At 46.4% G+C, this 24,844-nt stretch overlaps 1 protein-coding gene across 2 annotated transcripts in view; it reads right to left on the reverse strand.

The window, feature by feature from the left end:
- The window catches only part of LOC147733074 (pancreatic secretory granule membrane major glycoprotein GP2-like), a 211,246-nt gene extending 186,920 nt beyond the window's left edge, over positions 1-24,326 (reverse strand). Inside the window, exons 1-3 of one of the 2 annotated variants that reach the window (XM_086957636.1) lie at positions 24,175-24,307; positions 22,878-22,942; positions 21,975-22,055 (exon numbers count right to left, since the gene is read on the reverse strand). In XM_086957636.1, the coding sequence (XP_086813762.1) occupies positions 21,975-22,055; positions 22,878-22,890 (94 nt within the window). In that variant the 5' untranslated portion in view covers positions 22,891-22,942; positions 24,175-24,307. Of the gene's footprint in view, positions 1-21,974; positions 22,056-22,877; positions 22,943-24,174 lie in introns of both variants that reach the window. The other variant, XM_086957635.1, reaches the window with a different exon arrangement.
- Positions 24,327-24,844: the final 518 nt, after the last annotated feature.

Consider the following 24,844-nt stretch of genomic DNA (forward strand, 5'->3'; position numbering starts at 1 on the left):
CTCCTGAGAACATACACGCTGTTGTACTTCTAGGATACCTGTTACTGGCTGCAGCCAATAAATACGATCTTTGACTTCACCTAGAAGACTCTGTGTTTCTGTAGTCCGAAACAGGAGAACTCGAAGTCTTCGGGTGTTGTACCCTGGCACCGCTGGGTTCCTAAAACCCAGTACTTCATTCTAGCCAACTTAAAGAGGTAATTCTGTTGTTCAAGATCAAGGAGTCCACTTTGGGGGTCGGTGCCATCTTTTATCGGGCTTGAAAGACAGCCATTAATAAGCAAATGAAAGAGTCCTCTTGGGAACAGGATTTATGGTCTATTGAGAGTCAAGGATGGGCTCAGCCCCTGATGGATTCCTATTATAATGGGTAGCCACAAAACTATTTCTCAGGTCTCATTAACAGAAATACTCTGGACCAAATTCTATATATGAGAGTGCTTGCGGTACCAATAAGAGATTTTAACATGCGTTCAGTGGGCAGCGGGGTGACTTTAAGTGTAGGCTATGAAATATTTATCGGAAATCATGGTTTCATTTGTTATGCTGTTGCCTGGCCCTAGATCAACATAGGACACTCCTGCTAAAACCTATTTTTCTAGCAGAGGGCGTATGCTCTTGTTCACAGGCATCCGACTTTTGCTTTAGTAGCAGCACCCCCGGTGGGCTGGGGATATACGCTATTTTAAAAAAAATATTTTTAACAAATTACTGTTGAATACTCCGGCGACAGCATTTCCTCGGAAATAACGTCTGCGATTATCTAAGTCACTTTGCAGATGTGCATGTATGAGCCGAGCTGGGAGACAGTGGATACTTAGGACGTATGGGGCCTGGTGGTGAGGTTTAATCCTTCTAGACGGAAATCTTGGGAGGCACGGCTCGTAAAAGAAGTATGGTAGGTCTAAGAAATGCAAGTTTAGAATTCTACAAATATTTTGTCTTTCCAGAATGAATTGCCCCATTGGCCCCCAAGAAAAGGCTACGGCATTATTTTAATTGAGCCCAAGCTATTATAATCTAGCCTGTGGACATACAGCTGACTTTGTTTTCGGCCTATATGATATTGTAAATGTTTTTAGTGATAATGAGGTTATGCTCAACTTACAGATGGCGCTGACACTGTCGGACAACATTAAAACAAGGCATTTGTGGGCTTATGTACAAGCCCCTTGCGCCACTTTTGCGTCATTTTTAACATGGGAGAAATGACGCAAAAGTGGCACAAGGGGCTTGTAAATAAGGCCCTTGGTATTTTAATTATAGTACTGTATAGGTTTTTGAAAGAACGGAATATCGCGATTACAGCATTTGATGAGTCCTAGATGATGAAGTGAATTATATTGCATGATTTTAACGATTTTATGTCTATTTGTTATGGTTTAAATTAACTATGCAATAAACGTTACATTACATTACTAGGAGGGTTAGTGCTGCTAAATGTGTTAAAGTCCCCACACCTGCTCTGAATGCTGTCTGGAGTTGTGGTATTAGTTGTTGCTCTTCTTTCCATCCTTTAAAGTACTGAAGTTGACCTTAAGTTTCACCTCAATGTTGATTAATGCTATGAGACTATAATTGCGAGGTGACGCAGGATTTCCGTTTTTAAAAAGAAGATGGAAGTTATTGCCTTTCCATGAGTTTGGTAACTGATTTGCAAGATAAAGATCATTGAACAATGTGGTCAAATACTATGCCCATAGACTACATCTCCTTTAAATAATGCAGTCGGGTTTCCGTTTAGTCCTGCTGCGCCCTCAGATTTTAAACTTTTTTAAATTCCCACGAGTTGTTCTTCGTTCCCCAACAGTATGGTATGATCCTTCTTTGCGTAGGACTTTGGTGTATCAGGGCATACTTGTATACCGCAGGTAGTTGAGCGAGGACTTGGCTTGGGATGGCAGGATTTCCCCGGTGCTCACTGTTTTGGGTGCTGAGTACATAGCAAGGCGGTGAGCTTGCCATGTTGCTGCTTCCATCCCTGCATATTACTGCCTTTCTTTTGCTAAGGTCAACCCATTCACTAGACTCGAGGACCTGGTTCCATAGATCTTCTAGATATCTTCTTTTTTCTCTCCAGCAATTTTTATTATATTGTATTTTCAGATTTAGCAGAAGGGTTTTATTTGGCCCCTTACCTCTCCTGTATCACGAATCTTTGGGCATATTATCACGAGAGCTCGATACATTATCGCCGCTATTATTGGCAGGAAACTGCCGATAAAGCGGCGATAATGGGCTTGATAATATGCTCCATGTAATTCCAATCGAAGCTCATGTTAGATGTGAAGATATCTAACATGGACTTCGATTGGAATTCCATAGAGCATATTATCAAGCCCATTATCGCCGCTTTATCAGCAGTTTCCTGCCGATAAAAGCGGCGATAATGTATCGAGCTCTCTTGATAATATGCCCCCTTGTTTTTAATGTTATTTGTGATTTTTGCCTTTGTAGCTTTTTATTGTTATTCGAGATTTGCCTTCCACCTCCGCCATTGTTTGCTCCATTTAAGCACTTTAGCGGTTGAGTTTTAGTTGGAAATGTTGTTAATAATAAGTCTCTTAGCTTCAACATGCAACTTGTTTTGCGTATCTACAGTCCCATGCATTTCTAACTTACTTTTTTGTAGTCTTGATTGCTCCAGAACCGCAGTAGACTTCTGCCATCATCTTCTCAATCCTCTGACCCCGACATTTTAAATACAATTACATTGTAAATTATTGGCATGGAGAATAATCTGTTAATCGGGCTCAGCTGCGTGGTTTTACAGAGGGTCCTGATGGATTGGGGAAAGTGATCGCTCTCTGCAGGTGGGTACATTTTGAAGTAACACTCCTCGGGCAGCGCTGCTCCCCTGATTGCAGTATATTTACATTTTGAGTTTTTCATGATGCCTATAAAGGTAATCCATGCAGGACAGTCCTCCTTTAAATTGCTGTTCAGGATCCCAAATCCAAATTCCTCCAGCCTCTTTCTAAAATTGAATCCACTATGGTGGTTGTCCTTTTTAGTGCTGGCTTTGCTTAGATCTGTTTTGAAGTCCCCTGAGATGTTTATGCTTGTTTTGCTTCTGTAATAATTTCATTATTTTGAGCAGTGCTTCAATATGTGGCCCTTTCTTTGCTTTATTTGGATGCATATAAACATTTATAAGCAGCACTACTGTACAAGTAGGATTGTGTCATTGTGTTCTAGCTTGATGGCTTGAATTCATTTTACTCCCAGGTCTGGGTGTTCTAGGGCCCATTTGAATTTGGTGGAACAGAAAATGGCTAGTCCCCCTTTGGGGTGTCCATATTTGAAGTACAGTATGTTGCAAAGTGAGCCTGTGTGCAATAATGATAACATTCAAAATTCGGTACATCATACCCCCCCAAATGATATGGCAGCATCAATGTATTCAGATTAAGTCGTGCCTGTTTCCCGCCCCATATGAACCTCGTAAATTGAGATCTGAGTGTACTAAAGAAGTAGCGCCCTGGGTGATAAGGTATATTAATGAAAAGGTACAGAAGCTTTGGCAGCAATACCATCTGGATTAGTGAGATCCTTTCCGCCATGGAGAGGGGAAGCCGCAGCCACTTGGTGATCGTGTCAGTTATCTTATCCTTGGCTGTACCATAATTTATTCTCATTAGCGCATCCCTGTCTCTAGTGACATGTATGCCCAGGTATTTTAGTTCATCCGTTTTCCAGATTAGAGGGTAGTCCCGCTGGTGTGACGGGGTACTATCTGTGAGAGGGAAAGTCACAGATTTTGACCAATTTATTTTAACCCCTGATATAGCACCGAATTTAGTTATCTCCCGCAATATGGGGTTGAGATTGTCTTGGTTTTTTTAACATACAATGTCATATCATCTGCGTATAGAGAAATAAGTAGCTGTCTAGTAGGGTAAATCAGCGCCTTATCATTATGATGTTGTCGAAGCTTAGCAGCTAAGTGTTCAATGGCAATGGCGAATAAAATTGGGGATAAAGGGCAGCCTTGACGCGTACCCCTGGAGATAGTGAAGGGGGAGGACTTGGCACCATTCAGAAGCACTGATGCCACTGGCTGGCTGTATAACAATTGTACCAATTGGAGGAAGGTAGTGGGCAGCCCCATATGTCCTAAAGTACCCAGCAGGTAGTCCCACTCCAGGGAATCAAACGCTTTGGTAGCATCAAGGAACACCGCCACAGCAGAGCAGTTAGGGTCAATATCTTGAAGAACTGCGGCAAGGGTTCGACGGTTTTGGGACGTGACTTGGTTTGGAATGAACCCCACCTGGTCAGGGAGCACCAGTCGCTGCATCAGCAGGTTAAGTCTGGTCGCCAGGGCTTTTGCAAGTATTTTAGTATCACAGTTTAACAGTGAAAGGGGCCGATACGAATTGCAATAAAGAGGGGACTTCCCTGGTTTTAATATTGAGGTAATTAGGGCTTTGCGCATGGTCCCGTCAAGCGTATCTCTTGCAATGCCACATAGAACACCTCTTTCAGAATGGGACAAGAATCGGAGCATAGGTTTTATAAAATTCTATCGGCAGCCCGTCAGACCCCTGGGCCTGTCCGGACTTAATCTGCAAGATAGCATCTGTGATTTCATCTAACCCCAAATCTAAGTTCAGGAATTTCCGCTGAGTATCCCCCAACCAGGCTAGTGCTGTGTCCTCAAAATAGTCAGAAAAATTAAGCGGGGTACTATAGAAGTCTCTGAACATGTTTGTTTGATCATGTTACCATGTGCATCTTGTATCTCTGTTATGTAGTTGGAGAATTTAGGGCGCCTGGTCGCAGTTGCCAGAGCCTTCAATGGCCGGTCACCTTCACCATATATCCTCGCAATGTGCGGTTCCCCCTAAATTTGCCTTCCCTGTCAGCAATCTCTTCGTATTCTGATGCGCAAGGTGGCCCTAAATGCGTGCCCGTCAGGACTGGTACTGATGTAATTTTCCAAATTTCTAAGTTTCTCTTCCCATTTGGATAGGTCATTTCGCAGCATTTTGAGGATGCCCCCACCTTTGGATATACACCAGCCTCGAACCGTGATTTTGAACGCCTACCATACTGTTGTGATGCTGGGAACAGATTTACGCTTAAAAAAATCCTTAATATCTTGATCTATTTCTGCCTTAAATACTGTGTCCTGCAAGTGTAAAGGATTGAGGCGCCAACTACTGTATGGGGAGTGTTTTAATGGGGCATGTATTTCCGCAGTAACAGGGTAATGGTCTGAGTATGTGCTTCTAGATGGGTTACATGTCCCAGCCAGTGCAGCATTCCTACAGATATCAACATATAGTCTAGCCTACCCCAAGATGAGTGGACTGCAGAGTAGTGTGTGCCCTCCTGTAACGTAGGGTGTTTGTGCCTACAAGAGTCGAGTAAGTAATTATCAGCTATAATATCTTGCAGTGCTCTTTGAGTGGTCGCATAGTGTGTTGGGGAAGCTCAGGATCTATCCATTCAGGGTTGCATCGTTGTATTGAAGTCTACCCCCCATATGACATAGGTAGTGCCATTTCTCCTGAATTTTACTCCTTAACCAGAGAAGAGCCTGGGGTTCATCGGTGTTGAGGCCATAATAATTGTCAAATGTAATATCATAGGAATTAAGTCTCTCCCAGAGCAGGCAGAACCTTCCACCTGCATCGATCTCTGCCCCACTAGGTACAAACGCCGCTCCCTTTTAATTAAGATAGTGACTCCCCAGGAATAACTAGAGTAAGATGCAAAGCAGCGGTATGAGGCCCATCTGGGGGCAAATAGAGGCACAGTTCCAGGGCTCAGGTGTGTTTCCTGCAGCATTGCATTTGTGATGTGGTGCCTATCTATGTACCAAGTATTGGCCTTTTCTCCCTCGGGTTATTCAGACCCTGTACATTCCACAACGCTACCTTAAGACTATTTAAATGGCATGTGTTGTCTGCCATTACTGTTACTACGACACAATCTGTACTCAACCATACATCATTAACCACCATAGGTAGTTGGATAAATTGTAACACTGCAATCGAAGTCCAACCCCCCTCCTCCCACACCGGCTTCCCCAACTTGCTGGGCACATGATCCCCTCCCACCCAAAAAACCTTCATTATTCAACTATTACTATCCCTCCTTAACATGAATTTAGGGGTGCGCCCTCGTAGGGAAATCACCAGGGGCACACAACCTGCCCACTCTCCTCCATACTCGCACCCACCTACTGTTCCGCTGTGAGGTGGGCAGCTACAGCGGGACGGAGGTAAGTTGCTGAGCAGGACATTTTACAAAACAGTAAGAATGATTATACATCACCAGCTTAGTTCAGTTACTCAAAAGCAGAGTGTCAATAAAAGTATCAGGCGTTCCATTGTGAATTACGTGCCTCAACCTGGGTTCGAGAAAAGAGAGTGGGATCTGAAGCTCGCTCGTGCCCCCGACTCCATAGACGCTGCCCGGCGGTGTCGTCTGAGGTAGTCTTCAGTCTGCTGCGGGTTCTGGAAGTAGTACTGTTTCCCATAATGTGTTATCTTTAATTTCACCTGGTACAAAATGGCATAGGGGGTTTCTTGCGATTTAAGCTTTTTCTTGACAGCAGAGAATTTTCGTCTGGCATCCTACACTGACTGCGTGAAGTCTGGAAAGAACGCCAGTGTAGTGTTCTCGTAGTGAACCTGTTTCCTTTCACGGGCCATGCACAGGACTGCATCTCTGTCATGATAGTTTAAAAAGCGGGCTATCACCGGTCGTGGGGCGCCCTCGGGGGTCGGTAAGCCGCCAGAGATCTATGCGCCCTTTCTACCATGAGGTGCGCTGAGAAGGATTCTCTGCCAAATAGATCCACAACCAGCTTTTCGATGAAGTCCCCCTTATGTCCCATGTTGGTTGATTCCGCTAGGCCAAGGATACAGACATTATTTCTTCTGGAGCGAGCCTCCAAGTCCTCGTTTTTATCAGCGTTAATCTTGAGCAGTTTATCCATCTGCGATATCTGGCCCTTGCTTGTAGTGGCGCCATCTTTGATATCTGACACTCTGGCCTCTGCTTCCTTAAGGCGTAGCTCATGTTGATCCAGTTTGTTGACCACAGCTTTCATCCGCATGTTCATCATGTCCATTTTAGCGTCTAGGGATGTAAGGCTTTTGCTTTATGCCAAGCAGGAGCGCTTTCCAGTCCTCCTCAGGCATGTCTGCGGCATTAGAGTCCGTATGTTCCGACGAGGTCGATCTAGGTGTTTTACGCGTTTCAAATGGTATTTTAGTTTTCTTGGTGTCGGTGCGCCCCATGTCGTAGGCCGGCGAGCAGAGCAGAGGTGTAGGGCAGGATCTCCTGAGCAACATTCAGCGCACAAGTGCTGCCCAATATCCCGAGATAGGCAGTGACGGTAACTTCCGCGTGGAGGCCTGGGCGATTAGTACCCGCAGCTCCATGCAAAAAAGCAACTCCTGCGGCGTCAATCAGTATATGCCCTGGCCATCCTCCTCACTGGGTAACTTAGATTGTATGCACGCAATGTCCATGATCTGTGCTGATGAGGGCATGCACTCCGACACTTGCGACAATAAAAGGAGGTATCAAGCTCCAAGGGCGCACCAGGGAGTACTAGAATGCAGCCAGTTGACTTGGGGGGGGGGTAGAGGAGTATCAAGGCATGAGTGCAAGGCCCTTCACTGCATCTAGGGGATTATAACCTCCCGCCCCTGCTCAAGCCGAACGCCGTTGATGAAGTTCTCCGTCCAACCACCTCAAAATGGCTGCCAGTGTCAGTGTCCGTGGCTAGGTATGTCAAGGTGCGGGAGATGTGCGCGGCTCTTTTGAAAGTTGAAAGTCTGTGTGCAGGTGAGGCAACTGAGTGGCAGTCTTATCGGGCAGTAAGTGGCCACGCTTAGCTGCAAGGATTCTGCATTCCTACCTCGGATGATATCTTTATGGAGAATCAAAATAGTGGCAGTACCACTCTGCAGCTATAGCGTGGTAGAGATGCCGGTCAGAAGTCAAGTCCGTAGAGTACAGGTAGGATTAATGGGCACAGTGTTTAGCAATTCTGGGCTCTCCTGATCGCCAGTTACCCGCTGCCTCTTGTGCAGAGTTTGCGCCGTTAACCACCCGCTCCGTGATGCAGCGTGTCACTGAGTCGCTGCATATTTTCTATAAACTCCGTATGTGGCCCCAATCGGTCTGCTACTGCGTTAGAGTCCTCTCACCCCCAGGTGCAGGCACCCACCTCGCTCAGTTATCTGTCTAGAAGAAGAAGCGCCGGAGATTCTTCGCGTTAATCCGCCGTCCAAATCTCAGACCCCCGTCCGAATCTTAGACCCTAACGCTCCTGCGGCCTCGGTCTTTCCCAGCAAGGTCAACAGCACCTCAGTCTCCTGCCTGAATCCTGGCGGCCCGCTTCTAGTTTCGGCAGTCGTATTTGCAGCAGCACTCCAAGCTAGGCACACAAGTTGGCATCCTCAGCATCAACATTGGATCAGGTATCTTGCAGTGAGGCCGGGTGTTCACATTTTTGATTCTGGAGGAGGTTAAAGGATGTTTCCCTGCTCAGCAGGGCTGTAGTCTCACCGGCGTGCGGCCATCTCGGTCGTGCGCCACCCAGTGCCCCTCTTGCTCCCCCAACCTTGTCCTACACTTTGACATTCCTCCCTGGGGACTTCGTTTTGGACTTGCTGGCCCTCATTCTGTGGATAATAACATTCCTGCCGCAAAGGATGTGGTGGTCTTTGTTTATCATTCCTTTCCAATGTGATATTCTGTGCTTGTTTTGGGGGTCCTTCCTGTATTTTATCATCATGCTTTTTCTTGGGACTTTCAGCCTCTGTTTACCCCTGCATACTCTCATTTATATTCTTCTGTGATGTTTCAATTGATTCAATTTCCATCTTTTTCGTTCCCTCAGCGTACGTGGTTCTACACTATGAAAACAACTACCATATGCCCTTTTGTTGGGTGACTTTTCTTTTCTTCTGTTCATTCCTTTGCCTTTTCATTTCCCTTTTTCATGTGATAAGCTCCTTCTCTATCATTTCGTGGGTCACAGCTGCTAGGTTTTCCTCTTCTGATACCTATGCAGCTTGTTTTGAGGGGCTAATCTTACTGGTCTGTCTCTTTACCAAGTTCTTTACGTAGGCCGGATTGTGCTATGCGTTAAAGCATGATTTCACATGTGGGCCTTATTCTGCTATTTTCTTAGTTGAATATTCAGAAATAAGTTGCCTCTCAAACGGTCTTACCTCTGGATACCTTGCTTCAGTCAAAATGTCAGTAAGAATTGATGACAACCCTTTAGGCTTATCCCCTAAGATTGAACATTGACATGTAACCAGTTGTGTGTAATTATGATTTTGCGCCGTCTCTATCAGATCATTGAGGGCTATTGGAATGCCAAGATTTTTAGAAGATCCACCGGAAGTCCCTGTTTATTTGCTTGATAGTTAATTACCATTGACATGGCATCCATGGTTGACAGAAGGGCCCCCAGGTGCCCACTGGAACACTGCTAGATATTTCCTCTAGAACTTCCTTGCCTGCTGATGTAGTGTTATTCTTTCCTAAGGTGAATTCGGCCTCAGTCAGAGAACTGCTACTCTAGCTGAGAATAGGCTTAGACTAACTGTTGTGGCATCCACATGTCTCATGGTCCGCTTGCAAAGGGCAAGGAGTGGCAACAGTGGGTGTCTGATCTGCAATACGCGTGCTTTGTCTGAAAAGGAGACAATTTCTGACAGTTTGATTAGTCACTGATCCTGTGACTGAAGGCCTTCTGTTTGGCTCTGTTGGTTGACCGTTATGCCACATTCAATCAATCAATAAAGGGGTTTCAAAAGCGCACTACTCACCCGTGAGCGTCTCAAGGTGCTGGGCGGGGGGGAGCAGCTCCGGATCATTTGAAGAGCCAGGTCTTGAGGTCCTTCCTGAACGAGTGCAGGGTCAGGGAGCGTCTGATGTTCATGAGGAGCTCGTTCTAGGTCTTGACTGCGATGTAGGAGAAGGCTCTCCCACCTGTTCTGTTTCTGCAGATACGGGGGACCTCTTCCAGGATGTGGTCGGTGGAGGGGAGGTTCCTCTTGGGTACATGGAGGGATACTCTCTCGTCGAGGTATTTAGGTCTGACATTGGGGGTTTTGTAGGCGTGGGTGAGGAGTTTGAAAGTGACCCTTGTCTCGACAGGGAGCCATTAGATGCCTTGCAGGTGTTGGGTCATGTGTTTGTGATGAGGTGTCCCAAGGACGAGTCTGGCTGCGGCGTTCTGGATGGTTTGGAGTTTGTGTAGCAAAGTGCTGTTGATTACGATGTAGAGGGCGTTGCCGTAGTCCAGTCTGTTGGTTATGAGCGCGTGGCATTGCCTGAGATTATCACAATTGGCAAGATTTAGGGGCTTATTTACAAGCCCCTTGCGCTGCAGGTGTGTCACTTTATCCCATTTTAAAAGGGATGCACTGACGGCGCAAGGGGCTTGTAAATAAGCCCATTCGTTTTGAGAAGGATTCTGTTGAGTTAATAATATGGACATCTATTTGAATTATACAATATGCAACTGGTGGCATGTCGTACTGCATTACTTGCCACCCTCTATTCCTACCTGGGGCTCAAACCCCAAGCTTATTGGTTCATTTACTATAACTTTGTTTGATTTGAAGCTACTAACTTATGGGCTTTGAAATTTCGTGATTTTATACCCCTCTTTCTTTGTAGGGAGTGAACATTTTAACATTTTTGTCCGGAGCAGATGGGGTAGGTGTTTTCGGATCTGAAACTTCATCCAGACATATTACTGAGTTCTACTCTTGAGTTCTTTGTCTGGATCTCTTCGATGGCTTAGTCCTCCCATGTGCCGGGACACATCTTGCTTTCCTGGATGGCATTGATGCACGCTTTGGGGTGTCTGGGTCCTCAGGGCTTAATGACTTTCACTATCATGACTTTGGGGGCCATTGCTTAACCTGATTAGATTAAACATGCTTCGGGGCTAGTTTCAGCTAGGTGGTATTGTGACCAATTCAGGGAGGCAAGAGCACCCCGGAGATTTCCTCCTTTTTAGTCAATATCCTTTCCTACTTGGCCTCTGCTCTTTCTCACCCATAGCTCCCAGGCGCAGAAGTCTTGTTACAACTTGGTAAGTCTTGAAGATCCTCAGGATGCTACTGGACACAGTTTTGTTGAGAGGCCGGGTTGAGGTTGCCGGAATGCAAGTTGGAAAACAGAACTCCCCTCTCTCACAAGCAACGCTGGCCTAATGCTGCCCACTTCCAAGTTGTGCTGGCTGTCTGTGGGCTCGTGTCAACGCTTCTGCGGCCTACTGCCAACGCTTCACGCACAGGCCGGTTCCCAAGGCCTCTTTGTGATGCCTCATGTCTTTATTTCCCCAGCCTCACCCTTTCTCGCTTCTCTATCCTTTTCTGAGTGGTGAGAGTGATGGGTCCCCACTCCTTGTGCTAACGCACTACAGAAGAACTCAGGGCAGATGAGTCTAGTGTGTTGTAGTATGCTCCTACGCAGGTCTCTCAGTTTCTGGGATCTCTGAGTCCCAAAAAAGCTTAAGAGAGGGTGGGGACTAGCCTGCTCACCCGCCCCTAGCTGGGCTGCTTCAGTGGCACAGACAAAGCCTTACCTGCCAGTTGTGCAACTATATTCTGCCCTCCCACCACTGGACTCTGATCACTGGTACTTACAGGAGTTTTCCCTTTATTGCCCTTGAGATTTCCCCTAGGTATTTCAAGCTAAAGGGACCACCACAATGAGGGGCAGGCTGGATGCTGGTGGTGATCTGAGAGCAGGTAACTGCAGGGAGTGGAAGGGAACAAAACACAGAGAGCTGGGCACTAAGGTCAGAGGTTGGGTGATGCATTACCTTCACTGAATCTCTTCTGGCCTCAGCGGCTCCTTCTCATTGGCGCTGCTATCCTCTGCACCCACGCCCCAGCCAGCAGTCCTTCCAGCACAGCAGAGGGCTTCTGCTAGGTAGGCAGCGCTGGTAAGCTGGGGGTGTTAAAGATTGCAGGGATTTGTTAGCATGAGCTGACATCCATTTTGTATTTTGGCAGTCATTTTAGGTGGCCATGTGCTCGCCATGTGCTGTTTTCCTCTTCAGAGCCTTGCACATGCTCAGAAGGGCCTCGCTAGTAGAAAGCACCTGCTCCTGTTATAGAACTGTCAGGCTATTTTTGCTGCTGTGTGGAGAAGTAACTCTCCTCCCACTTTGTTGAGCAAGTAGATCTTGTATGCCCATATTAGTCATTTTGCATGCTTACATGTTCCAGGACCTCCCCTTGGTCTTATGCTGACTTTGTAACCCTGTACAAAAGGGGGTGGTGATGGACGGAGAATCTGAATCAATCAAACACTCACACCCAGTCAAAAGATCTGGGTTTAATCCATCACCGTTGTTTAGCCCACTCTGCCACCCCAGTTCAGACATGGCTTTATGCAAATCAGTCTGACCCTGTGCCTCATGGGAACAGTCCAGCCCGAACTGCCAAGCCATGTCTTCCCTTGACCGGAAACAAGCTTCCGAGGACTGGTTTCTGGCATTCCAGCTGTCTTCAGCCCGGCTTGCTTGATTCCAGTGGCAAAGTGAGCAAGGGACTCACGTCTGAGCATACCCTGCTACACTTATGGCAGCTAAAAGTGGTACAAAAGGGGGTGGTGATCGACGGAGTATCTGAATCAATCAAACACTCACACCCAGTCAAAAGATCTGGGTTTAATCCATCACCGTTCTTTAGCCCACTCTGCCACCCCAGTTCAGACATGGCTAAATGCAAATCAGTCTGACCCTGTGCCTCATGGGAACAGTCCAGCCCGACCTGCCAAGCCATGTCTTCCCTGGACCGGAAACAAGATTCCGAGGACCGGTTTCTGGCATTCCAGCCGTCTTCAGCCCGGCTTACTTGAATCCAGTGGCAAAGTGAGCATGGGACTCACGTCTGAGCATACCCTGCCACACTTATGGCGGCCAAAAGCAGTACAAAAGGGGGTGGTGATGGATGGAGCATCTGAATCAATCAAACACTCACACCCAGTCAAAAGATCTGGTTTTAATCCATCACCGTTCTTTAGCCCACTCTGCCACCCCAGTTCAGACATGGCTATATGCAAATCAGTCTGACCCTGTGCCTCAAGGGAACAGTCCAGCCCGACCTGCCAAGCCATGTCTTCCCTGGACTGGAAACAAGCTTCCAAGGATCGGTTTCTGGCATTCCAGCAGTCTTCAGCACGGCTTGCTTGAATCCAGTGGCAAAGTGAGCAAGGGACTCACGTCTGAGCATACCCTGCCACACTTATGGCGGCCAAAAGCGGTACAAAAGGGGGTGGTGATGGACGGAGCATCTGAATCAATCAAACATTCACACCCAGTCAAAAGATCTGGGTTTAATCCATCACCGTTCTTTAGCCCACTCTGCCACCCCAGTTCAGACATGGCTATATGCAAATCAGTCTGACTCTGTGCCTCATGGGAACGGTCCAGCCTGAACTGCCAAGCCATGTCTTCCCTACCCTAACCTAAGCATGTTTTCTGTACTCCTTAGACTGCCTCATTCAGTTGCTAAGACTTCTGTGTGGCGTAGTCTCCCTCATTTGAGGTTATTAAAGATGTTACTTTTACATTACAGCTTCTGTGCCACTTTCTTCTTTGTTGGTTTAAAAGGACCAAGTATCAGTGAGACCCCTGAGAAGGTTTCTATTTTCTTTAGGGGGGATGGCACAACCTGCCAAGAAAAGGGGCAGCCCTGGGGAAATCACAGACTGGTCAGGGAAGAAGATGAAATCCAGGCCTATACTCTGGAACACTGCTGCAGCCCTGCTGATTGCAGCACTGCCAACTGCAGTGCATAATGCACAGCCTTCATCCTTGCTGCTCATTACCTCTGGCCCCTCCTCCTCCTCTTGCAACATCAAAACACAATTCAGCACCAGATGAATCAGTTAGACCAAACCTCAGTATCACCGTCACTAGGCATCCTCGGGTTGGGAGAAGGCCAGACCAAAAGGGAGCCGCGGAGGCCAGCCTAAATCCTGAGCACACAAGGAACACTATACAAACCGCTATGTCTTTGCCTCTGCGCATGGGCGCAGAGGCAAAGGGATTCCATCATTTGCCTGCGGCCACGGCCCCATGCAAATGAGGGAACACCCTCTTAAGAAAGAGCTGGCTCTGTATGTGCTCCAACGCTTTCTGTATTTCAATAAGGGGCCGCACAAGCTTCAGTGGCCCCTTCTGTAATACCAAAGTACCCCGGGCTGAACAAAGTGGGCACACACATCCGTTGCACCCCTGGGGCACTTTGGTAATATGGCCTTCCGTGTTTCTAGATCTGTGGCTATAGAGCCGCAGAGTCCTCTGCTATTGTGTTGCTCACTGAAATGACTCGCAGCAACATTGTTATTGTGGGTGTTGTGTATCTGTGCCAAGATAGAACTAATATATGTTGGGGGAGCAAGACGATCAGTGCCATGAATCTTCTGGTGGTTGCAGTGCAGTTAGGGTGTGCGGAGCTATCCTGCGTTCTGTCATTTGGGCTATATGAAGGAAAGCCTCTTCCCTAAACTTAAATCCAGGTGCTCAGGAATCACCAACTCCCCACCTTCCTTGACTCCAACAACCTTCTCCGTCATTCCTAGACAGGGTTCAGACCAGGACAGGGCACGGACACCGCACTCCTGGTCGTGATCGAAGAAGCAAGAACCATCCTGGATGCAGGAGGATTAGTGGCAGTGATCCTCCTGGACCTGAGTGCCGCTTTCGACACGGTGGACCACACCATCCTTATCCACCGTCTAAACATGGCAGGAATTTCTGGGACCGTCCTGACCTGGCTCAAGTCCTTTTTAGAATACAGAACCTTCGAGGTGGCCGACGGTTCTGTCAACTCCAAAGTTTTCCCCCTTCAGTGTGGGGTCCCACAAGGCTCCTCCTTGAGCCCCACACTTTTTAACGTATACATGTCCCCCCTAGAAGATATCGTGACACCTTTTGGCATAAAGGTAGTCATGTACGCTGACGACACCCAACTGGTCGTCTCCATAAACCAGTCGACCAAATGTCTGGATAACCGGGCCACTTGCCTCCAGAACATTTCAAAATGGATGTGCGACTCTCGCCTTAAACTTAACGGAGAGAAGTCAGAGATCCTTCTACTTGGCGACCCACGCAAACTTCCCCCCTCTCTCTCATGGCCACTCTGTATGGGGACTTCCCCCAACCCCAAAAGGGAAATTAAGAGCCTTGGCATCTGGATGGACCAAGACCTCAACTTTAAAGTCCAAGCAAGCAAAAACGCCGGTACATGCTTTGGCCTGATACAGACAGCACAGAAAATCCTCCCCCTAATTCCCTTCCAGTCCAGAAAACTGCTAATGCAGGGCCTAATTATCTCAAGACTGGACTACGGAAACGCCCTGCACCTGGGTGCCCCAATATCGGTCATCAACAGACTACAATGTGCCCAGAATGCCGCCGCAAGGCTCCTCACTGGGACAAAGTCCAGATGCTCTGCCAAACCTGCCCTCAAATCATTACACTGGCTCCCAATTCAAGAAAGGATTAACTTCAAAACCCTCTGTATCTCACACAAAATACTTCATGGCAGGGGCCCCCCATTCTGAGACCTCTCATCAAACCCCATAAATCCAATAGACAGTTGAGATCAGACTCCCTCTCCTTGGCCAGTGTCCTCAGAATAAGAAAAGCACGTTCAGGGGGACGCCTCTTTTCATATAATGCCCCTAAGCTATGGAATGCCCTTCCGCTCCCCATTCAAAGGGAAACCAACCTACTGGTCTTCCATAGGCTACTGAAAACCTGGCTTTTCCCATAAACTACCCCTTCTCTGGATCAAGCAGGCCGAGTATCAGCGCTGGGACGCCCTTGGGTAGCTACGCGCTTTACAAATCTGAATCAAAATCAAATCAAAAATCAAATCAGGACCAGGCCATGTGGGCCATAGCTGCATTGGCTGTGTGCAGAGTGGACACTGATGCGAGGAGCAATTTAGGTCTATTGTCTGCACTTTAGTTGGTAAACTCGGCAGGCAAACTTGTAATTTTGCAGTTTTTGCCTGTGGTTTATGGATACCTTCTTCGTCTGATGGCAGCAGTATTCCCACACCACTTCCGTTATTAAACCCCTGGCGCGGCCTCCCAAGCCTCCCTATGCAGTTGTTCCCCAGCCAGTCTCATCTCACAATCAGTTTACCACCGAATTGACATGCCAAAATCTACTGCAGCAAAGACTGCCATGAGTGCGTAATTGTGGTGGTAATGTCCTTCACCTATCCACATTAGTTGATATGATACAGAACAATAGAATTTACCACAGACAATCTGGAAAAATAAAACACATTGCAGTGTAATCAAGATGTGATATAACGTCTGCCTGTACTATGCCTCAATTGGGCAGTATCAGGTCATGGGGCTACTGCGAATCCCAAAACTAGAACATCCATTTCGCATGTAAGAGAAAACATGCAAAGGAGCAGATCTCTAAGCTTTTCCACATATTGCTGCCTCGCCCTAGGACTATCACAGGGCTCGGACCTTGTGCTCAGTCCTAACAAGCACCATAATCTCAGTGCATCAAAAGGATCCTCTATTGGCATTTATAGCGTGCTCTGGTATCCATCCCAGTGCTGAGACACTCCCAGCACTTAGACACACATTGAGCAGCACGCATTCCACCTGACACAGGGAACCTGCCGACCTTCATTCTTCCTCGTCAAACAGCTCAAGGGCGCGCACACCTGATGCCGAGGTCTGCGGCCCCTACAACTCGTCCTTCGTCATTCTTGGGTGCGTCAAATTGGTGACAGAAATGAAAATCCCTCCTATCAATCACCTCTTTAATTAGTAACTTTCAATGTACTCGGGGTGCTTATATATGTTATGAAATGTTATTCCTCTCTGAGGCTTGTGTCACAGTATCTAATGTCTTAAGTTAGCTCGAAGGGTGGAGCTTTTGCTACAGAGCGCAGAGGGCTCAGTCATTTTGAAATCCCAGCAGAATCGACGGAGTCTTTCATCTTTCTAGGGTTGGTAAATGAAATAGCTTTGAATCTGATACTGCATTTTACACTTAATCTAAAATGCCATACTTACCTTCCTAAAGAGTGCTAGTCGAGGCACATGAAAAAATATACTGAAGTTCCACCATACTTGCCTTCTAATTTACACAAAATGCAATAAGGTTTTTTTTCTTTTTTCTCTATCAGTCCTCGTCACCACCAACAGCCCTGGTCTGTACTCCCTCATTGACACATACTATATTACCAGATCCCCGTTCATCATCACAGCAAAGGCAGACACCTAAACATTTGGGCAGCTCGGTGTCATTAACACCACCTACATAAAAACTGTCTTTCCTCCCGAGCTTAATTGGCAAAAGAGTAAGTGCTGGGGCATTAAGTTTCGCTTCGAAGCTCACCGTCGACTAATCAGGGTACCGAGTACCGAGGCTGCAGTCTAGATTTGATGTCATGCCTTTTTAATCCACCACCAGGCACACCCTGCCTCTTCATCCCACTCTTGCAGTATCTTCTTCGTCACTGCCTTGACTCTTTGACACAGTTTTTCCCGTCTTTCCCTTCCTTCCCCCCCTTTGTGTTTTTCTTTCTTTTAAGTTGGATCAGAGTTTGTTGGGGAAGACATAAGTGCTGCTCCCCAAAGATTAGTATTGGTAGACCCCACCTGCACCACCCAAGACCGGTCCTGGGACTTCTGAGGCCCCGGCAAGAAAGGAAATGTGTGGGGCCCCCCTAATTTGCATACAGTGTGTAATCACAGAAAATTACATCATAGGAAGTGCTGTAGCAGTTGCCTCGGAACAGGGGTGGTGGGGTGAAAAAATAAGTAAAATAAACTTATCTTCCCAGCTGCCGCCGCACGTCTATTCTCCGTCCTCTTCTCTCAGCACCGGAGGCACTCAGGCTCCCAGACTCTCCCAGCCAATCACGACTCTCCATCAGCAGCTTCGTGATTGGTCAGAGCGGCCTGTTTGGCCACTAAGGCAGTGCTACCTGCTGTATTGCGACTTTGGCCGTTGGACTGCCACAGGACAGCTGCAACTGCTGGGGATCCATGATCCTGCAGTGGTTGTGCAGCGTTCAGTGGCTGCAATATGCTGGTGGTGCCACTGCAGCACCGCCAGCGTATTAAGAGTAGCCTCACCACCATCCTTTACATGGCGGTGAGATTCCCATGAAGAGAGTGGTGGTGGTGAGACAACAGAGGGAGCCATAACAGGGCCCGTGGTGCCTCTCTGCATGGGGGAGAATGCAGTGGGGGGCACAGAATGTGCCCCCTGTATGTTCGCACCCCCAGTTCCTGCACAGGAAGGAATGCATAAAATGGTGCATTCCTTCCCGTGAAGGAACGTATTGCGGTGGTCCCACAGCGGTGCCTTTCTAAGGCTCTCCTATGAGCCTTAGAAAGGCACCGCAGTAGAAAGGCACCGCAGTAGAAAGGCACCACAGTAGAAAGGCACCGCAGTGGGGCTGCTGCACCACATTCACCTGCCAAGGATTACGGTTGTAATATGGCATTCAGTGTGAGGTCGGCTTTGGTAGTTCTTCCCTGATGCGCTGGTGTAGCGCTCCAAGGGAATACCGCCAAAGTCATAATCAGGCCCTTAATATTACCTGGGAGAGAAGTGCCCAGTCACATGGTATATTCACCCCAGTGCAATACAGTGGAAAATGTATAGCCAGGGCCACTGAAACTATGTAATTGTGTTGCCATGGTGGTTTTCCCATAATTATGGATTTGCTGCATTTGCCACATAATCCAACATCTGTTACATAATCTACAGATTTTAACCCACAAAATGTTTCTTGCTCAACCGGTTCACAAGTTACGAAGACCCAGCAACATGTGTTGCCATGCAATGAAAGGCCCATTTCAAAGGTTCACTGGTTACCTATTTGTTGCTTATTACTCTGTTTGGGTGTTAAACTGATACTAATGAGGGGCAGCCTATGCAAGGACAGTGTTACCAAGTGTAAAATGAGAAAATAATGAAGTAATACTATGAAAAATGTACTGCATTACACTGCATCATTTTTTACCACATATTCTAGTGAACTCTGCCGCACAATTTGACAGTCCTCTTCTGCATAATTACACTGGCCCTGTGAATAGCCTTTGAACCAAGTAATGTGTTACACTCTTGGCTCTACTAATTTAATCAACTGTTTGTTCATGGGCAAATAATAATCTCCATGTGCCTCGTTTAGTGATTTACAATTGTGACAGCACTTTAAAATAACCTTACAGGGTACACTCTTAGTACAGGTGCTGAGAATAGGTTTTATGCACTCATTTAAGGATGTTTGCATCCCAGTAGCTGAAGGCTCTACTGAAGCTGCTTGACGCCTGACACCTCGTGTGCTGTACTGTGTTCCTGTCTGCCGCCCACAAGCATCTCTTTCACTGCTCATCAAGGGCTGAAAGAGAGTTGAAAGGGTTAAAAGTGCAAGACAGTGGGTGCCCTGCAGTGTCTTTGTGTGAGCAGTGCGGATTGTCAATTACAGGCCGTGAATAGCCTGGGAGAGGCCCTTTGTTTGAGCATCGCACTTTTGGTGTAGAGCTGCAAGGCCCAGGGATGAGGCGCCCCTTCCCAGTGCCTGACACAGTGCGGCAAGGCCCAGGGAAGTGGGCCCTTACACTTATTATTTCCAGAGCTACCTCCAAATGATTGTGAGGCCTTGGGCTTCGCAGTGCTACATCACAGGTGTGATGCCCAAGGCAGGGGGCCCATGTTGATCGGCTGGGCGGGGGGCCCCCGGCCCATGCCTAGTGCTGGCCCTGGCACCACCTGCTCAGATGAAGTGCTGCTCTCCATACAGGACTGAAAGGTACACAGCACAAGGACCGTTAACATTGAAAACAAAGGGGCAGATTTAGATGCCCCTTGCGCTACCAGTGCGTCACTTTTTGGGACGCACTTGTAGCATATTTTACCGCTCCATATTTACAAGTAAAGGAAAAGCCACCCTGCGTGACTTTTACGTGAAAGGGGTATTCCATGTGGGGTGCTGTGGGAATTCCAACGCAAATCCCATGGAACCAGACAGATTTCCAGATTTACGAGGAATCGTAAATCGGGAAATGCATGTGAATGCTAGGGGAGGCGCAACGAGGAAAAATGTATTCATTCTGCATCACGCATGAAAAGAGGAAAACACTTCTTTTGATTGTTTTTATGCAGGAAGATGTTCCTTTCTGCACAAAAACAAACATCTCCGCAACGCAAGCACCCTTGCACCATGGTGCAAGGGTGCCTGCATTGGTGCATGGCAGCCAATTGTGTGCCATTGAAAGAGGAAAAATGAGGAGAAATACAAGTATTTCTCCTTGTTGCACCTCGTTACGCCTCCCCTGTGGGGGCATAGGATTCTGACGCATTCCCAGGTTTACAAAACCCTGTAAACCTGGGAATGCAACAGAATACATGGGAAGTGCGGGGGAATACCCACAGCAAAACCATAGCACACCCCTTTCACGCAGTGCTACATGAAAAGTGGAACTATTTACAAGGCCATGAAAAGCCACATAAAGTGGCTTTATGTGTCCTTGTAAATATGGAGCACCAAATTGCGCTGCCGGTGTGTCACAAAAAGTGACGGACTGGTGGCGCAAGGGGCTTGTAAATATGCCCCTAATATATATCATGACTTCCTCCCTCTTCCCAATGCCTTCCCCCCTCTTCTGGGACAATGAATTGAGTGTTCAGCTGAGCTCCAGTTGTGCTGCTAGAATTAGGCTGATGCAGAGTAGCGTCAGCAATAATTAACTATATTCTATACAACAGAGGCACATGAGGAAGTGCAACAATATGCAATAATTCAAATACTCACTACTCCTTCTTTGGGAACCTGGACATGTATTTAAAAATGTTAAAAGTGTGGGGGCACCAGGTCAGAACTTTGATAAATGGGACTGTCCAGAGAAATCCAGGAATCCCTTTCTCCGGTCTATAAAAGCAGTGGCTGATCAAGGTTTGTTAGGGGAGGGAAGTTGCACCAAGTACTCTGGGAGTAACTAAAGTCACAAACCCTCCCCCACAACCCCCCTCCACCCATCTCTTGGCTTCCGCTTTCTTCACAGATTCCACATCATCCTCACGTGGTGAAAGCAAGGCTAACTCTACCACAGCTTTATGGTAACTATACGGTTTTCAAGGCAAATGTCAGCTGGGGCTTAGCTTAATTGCAATGTCAGTGTTAAGGCAACTAAAATATAAAACAATTGTTTAATATTTAATTTATTCCATGCTTTAAAGAAGCATGAATCGCAGCATTTAGGTATTACTGTTTTGGAGTGATTAGGTACAGATACCTTTAGTACTCCTGTACAAGAGGATATTGCATGGGGTAATATTGTAACTGTATTTACAGCATTTACTACCCTTAACGAGGTGTTGAAGCCCTTAGGAGTTAATCATGTCAGCCTCTGCTAAAGCTGAAAAAGAAGATGTTGCAGTTGAAAGAGGAATGCTTTTATTTACCTATTGACTTGCTTTAGAATGTTGAAGCTTTTAGTGTGGGAAAAGGAAAAACACCTACAGACATATATGTGCGGTGAGTACAAAATAGTGAATCTTCTTTTTAAATAGGGGGCTCTTGTCACCTATTTAAGGGACTTACGCAATGCTTCTTCACTGCTGTTAGTACCTTATGCATAGGTTATATTCATTGTCTAAAAATACTTGGCCCAAAGCCTATCAGGCAATGAAGCCACTTATCACTCTGATTTTTGTTATCTATTTAGCTCCTTCCGTTTTGTTGGGAAGAGACATCAAATACTGCATGATAAATACTGGATTAAAGGAAGGTCTATTGGTAGATGAGATGGAAAAAGCAGGGCAAACAGCTTCCTTTCGACCCAGGATAAAGTGTAACCATACTAGTAAAGACAAGTCCCCTCCATCCACATGGTGTAGAGGAGCACAGGAGGAAGACATGGATGGAGAAAGAGAAGTGGTGCACAGTCAGACCGTATGAAATCGTCACCTGTGGGTAAGAGGCAGAGGCTGAGGGCCAATCCTAGTCCGAACCACATCATCATCTTCCAATCTTGTCTTGTTGCAGCACCTAGAAGATAACAATTTTTTGTTAAGGCATTGTTGGTCAACACCTTCAGTGGACAACGAACCAATAAGTCATGTTCCACACCTAAGTCAGAGATAGTTCAAAGTCATGTGCAAGACAGATCCGATTATGGAAGAAGAACCTCGTTGTTGATCTTTATGAGAGCACCCGACTAGGATCACTGATTCGGAAGCAACCAGATTAATGCAGTTTTTAAATTAGATAAAATCTAATTATTCAAACTAACCATTGCAATAACTTATGAGGCCACTGGGGCCACCAAGACTGAACTCCTGCTCCTCATTGCTGTCAACATACTAAGGACACAAGTCCAAAATCGTCAAAGGATCCATAACATGGGAAACACACTCTGAAGTTGGTCAAAACACGGCTCTGCAGACACATGACTTGCTCTTCCTATGCACTAAGACCCAGTTCATGGCTCCTTGGGGATGCACAAGGCTCTCTCCGCGGATAAAGCCCCCATCTTCTTTCACAAATTGGTATCTTCCTTAGGGTCCTCTAGGATCCTCAGATCTAAACACAATGGTCAAACGTTACATGGCATGTCGAGACAGGAGAAGTCTAGGCGATGAACACTCAAGGCTTACTGACTATTGAACAAATTGTCCTCAGCTGTTAGATCCAACGACTATAGACGAGGTCAGGAATGAGTTGAAAACCGCTCTCTTCAGTGAGAATTTAGGAGTAAGCAAGTCAGAAACGGAACTTGCCTCAGTACTCAAAACGCCTCAAAACCAATAACTAGGTTTTTTTCCCCCCTGTAATGCATACATTTTAGAGCGACCTTTAAATTTAACTCACCAAGGAGAAACATGTCAAACTCTGGCCCTGGGTCGAATATCTGTCACCTTCTCAACCACCTGGTGCTGTAAGATGGGTGCAAGACATCGTGTAAACTCAACAAACCCCCAAAATATACATCATAAAAAATACATGCTTAAATAAATAAGGAAAAGAAGAAATACATGAGAAAAAATGTATGCATAAATAATAAAATACCGATAAAAACACACAAAAATGAATACTTAAGTATCTACAAAGACAGATGAACGCTGTAAACATACGTAAATGTATAAAACATTCTTAAATAAATGCACTCATAAACACTATGTAAATAAACAAATAAACTCATATAAAAATTCGTAAATAAAATAATAAATACACCATTAGTTGACATAATAGCGTCTTTCTTGAGGCCCAGCGGCTCACCACATTGGTTGCTACGGAAACAAACTGTTCTTGTGTTAGGCTTTTACCCAACAGGACTATAAAGGTGACAAGCTTCCTTCTCTGCTTATTTTAAACTTCGATGATCCTACAAAGTTCTTTTCGGCCTATGCATTTTTGTGACAGAAGTCCTTCTTTCTCTAAGAAGAACACACTGGGGTTGTGGCCTACTGTTAAGGTCAAAATCCATAAGAATTAATACCGTGCACATAAACCAATCCAATCCACGCATCCACGTTCAGTGCTGCCCCGTGCACGTAAAATTGTCTCAGGCGCGGTCCGTTTGCGCAATTTGCGTGCATCACAAATCTTATGCAGGGCGACCCCAGTAAAGCACCGCTAGAGTGCCCTTTAACGCTGGAAGCGCGTGCAGCAAAACATGTCCCTGCTTTACTTTCTTTATTTCTGAAATTGCATCAGGGGGTGTGCATTAAACCTTATAAGAAAACTCTGAGGCTGAGCGAAGTGCACTGGAGACCAGGACAAGCGCATCACTTCGCTATCACAGACACGACTCGACTGAGAGGGCGTGAGATCACGAGGACCTTCTACTGATTAAAAAGAGCATTTGGATGTGCATTTGGTCACATCGCAACTTGAACAGATGAAGCAACCAATAGGAAAAGCCCCTTGTAACCGAAAACATGTCACCCGATAATGATGCTTTCAAATAATACATGCCATCACGAAAAATGTGATACATCCGGTGCGATAACACACCCTATCATATAAGACAATTGAGAACTGGTAACACACCCTGTCAGGTCATAGATCCTAAAACATAAAGGCAGCCCAGATAATACATCCTATCAGATAATATGTGATATTATCAGAGAATGTATCAGAGCAAATAAAGAGAGTTGCTACTCACCGAAGAATACACACCGATCGTTGTTTCTGCGGGACTCTTTCGTCGGGGTTGCTGCTGCAACTTTATGTGACCGAGGAAGGAGTAGAGGATGTTTTAAGTCGTTGAGAGTGTGTGTCGAATTACAGGCTTCAGGAAGTGTCAGAGGAATTTCTTCGGAGCCCGACGCAACTCCCCCAAGGTGACAAGTGCAGGGCCCTTGGGCGTCCGTGGTACGCGCTCGTAGGAGCTGCAGACAGCTGATAGAATTGAAGAGGTGGCAGCTACTCAGAGCATGGTGGTTCGCATTGATGCGTGAATGGAAGAGCATTACTCCTACCCTACAATGCGAAAAAGACTGACAATGCCTGAGCAAGGGAGGCGTTTGTCATTAGTTTACCAGCATGACAGTAGTAAAGCGAATGTACATTCAAAATCTTGTGAATCAATTAAATTGAAGGGAGTGACATCACATGAACACCCCCAAACGTCATCACAGGTAGGGACAACACATGATTTTTTTACTCTGATGGCATTAGAGGTGGAGGCATGTGGATAAGAATACAATACCCCTAGTTTGAATAAAACTACATTGCTAGGCTAAATATGAATCCCACTAGTTCCCGTACTAAGTTGACATTACCAGAACATGGCAAAGCGATAACGGGAAGTTCACATTGGCCTACAATTATCA

Source organism: Lissotriton vulgaris, chromosome 2_1 (genome assembly GCF_964263255.1).
Source record: "Lissotriton vulgaris chromosome 2_1, aLisVul1.2, whole genome shotgun sequence".
NCBI classification, from domain to species: domain Eukaryota; kingdom Metazoa; phylum Chordata; class Amphibia; order Caudata; family Salamandridae; genus Lissotriton; species Lissotriton vulgaris.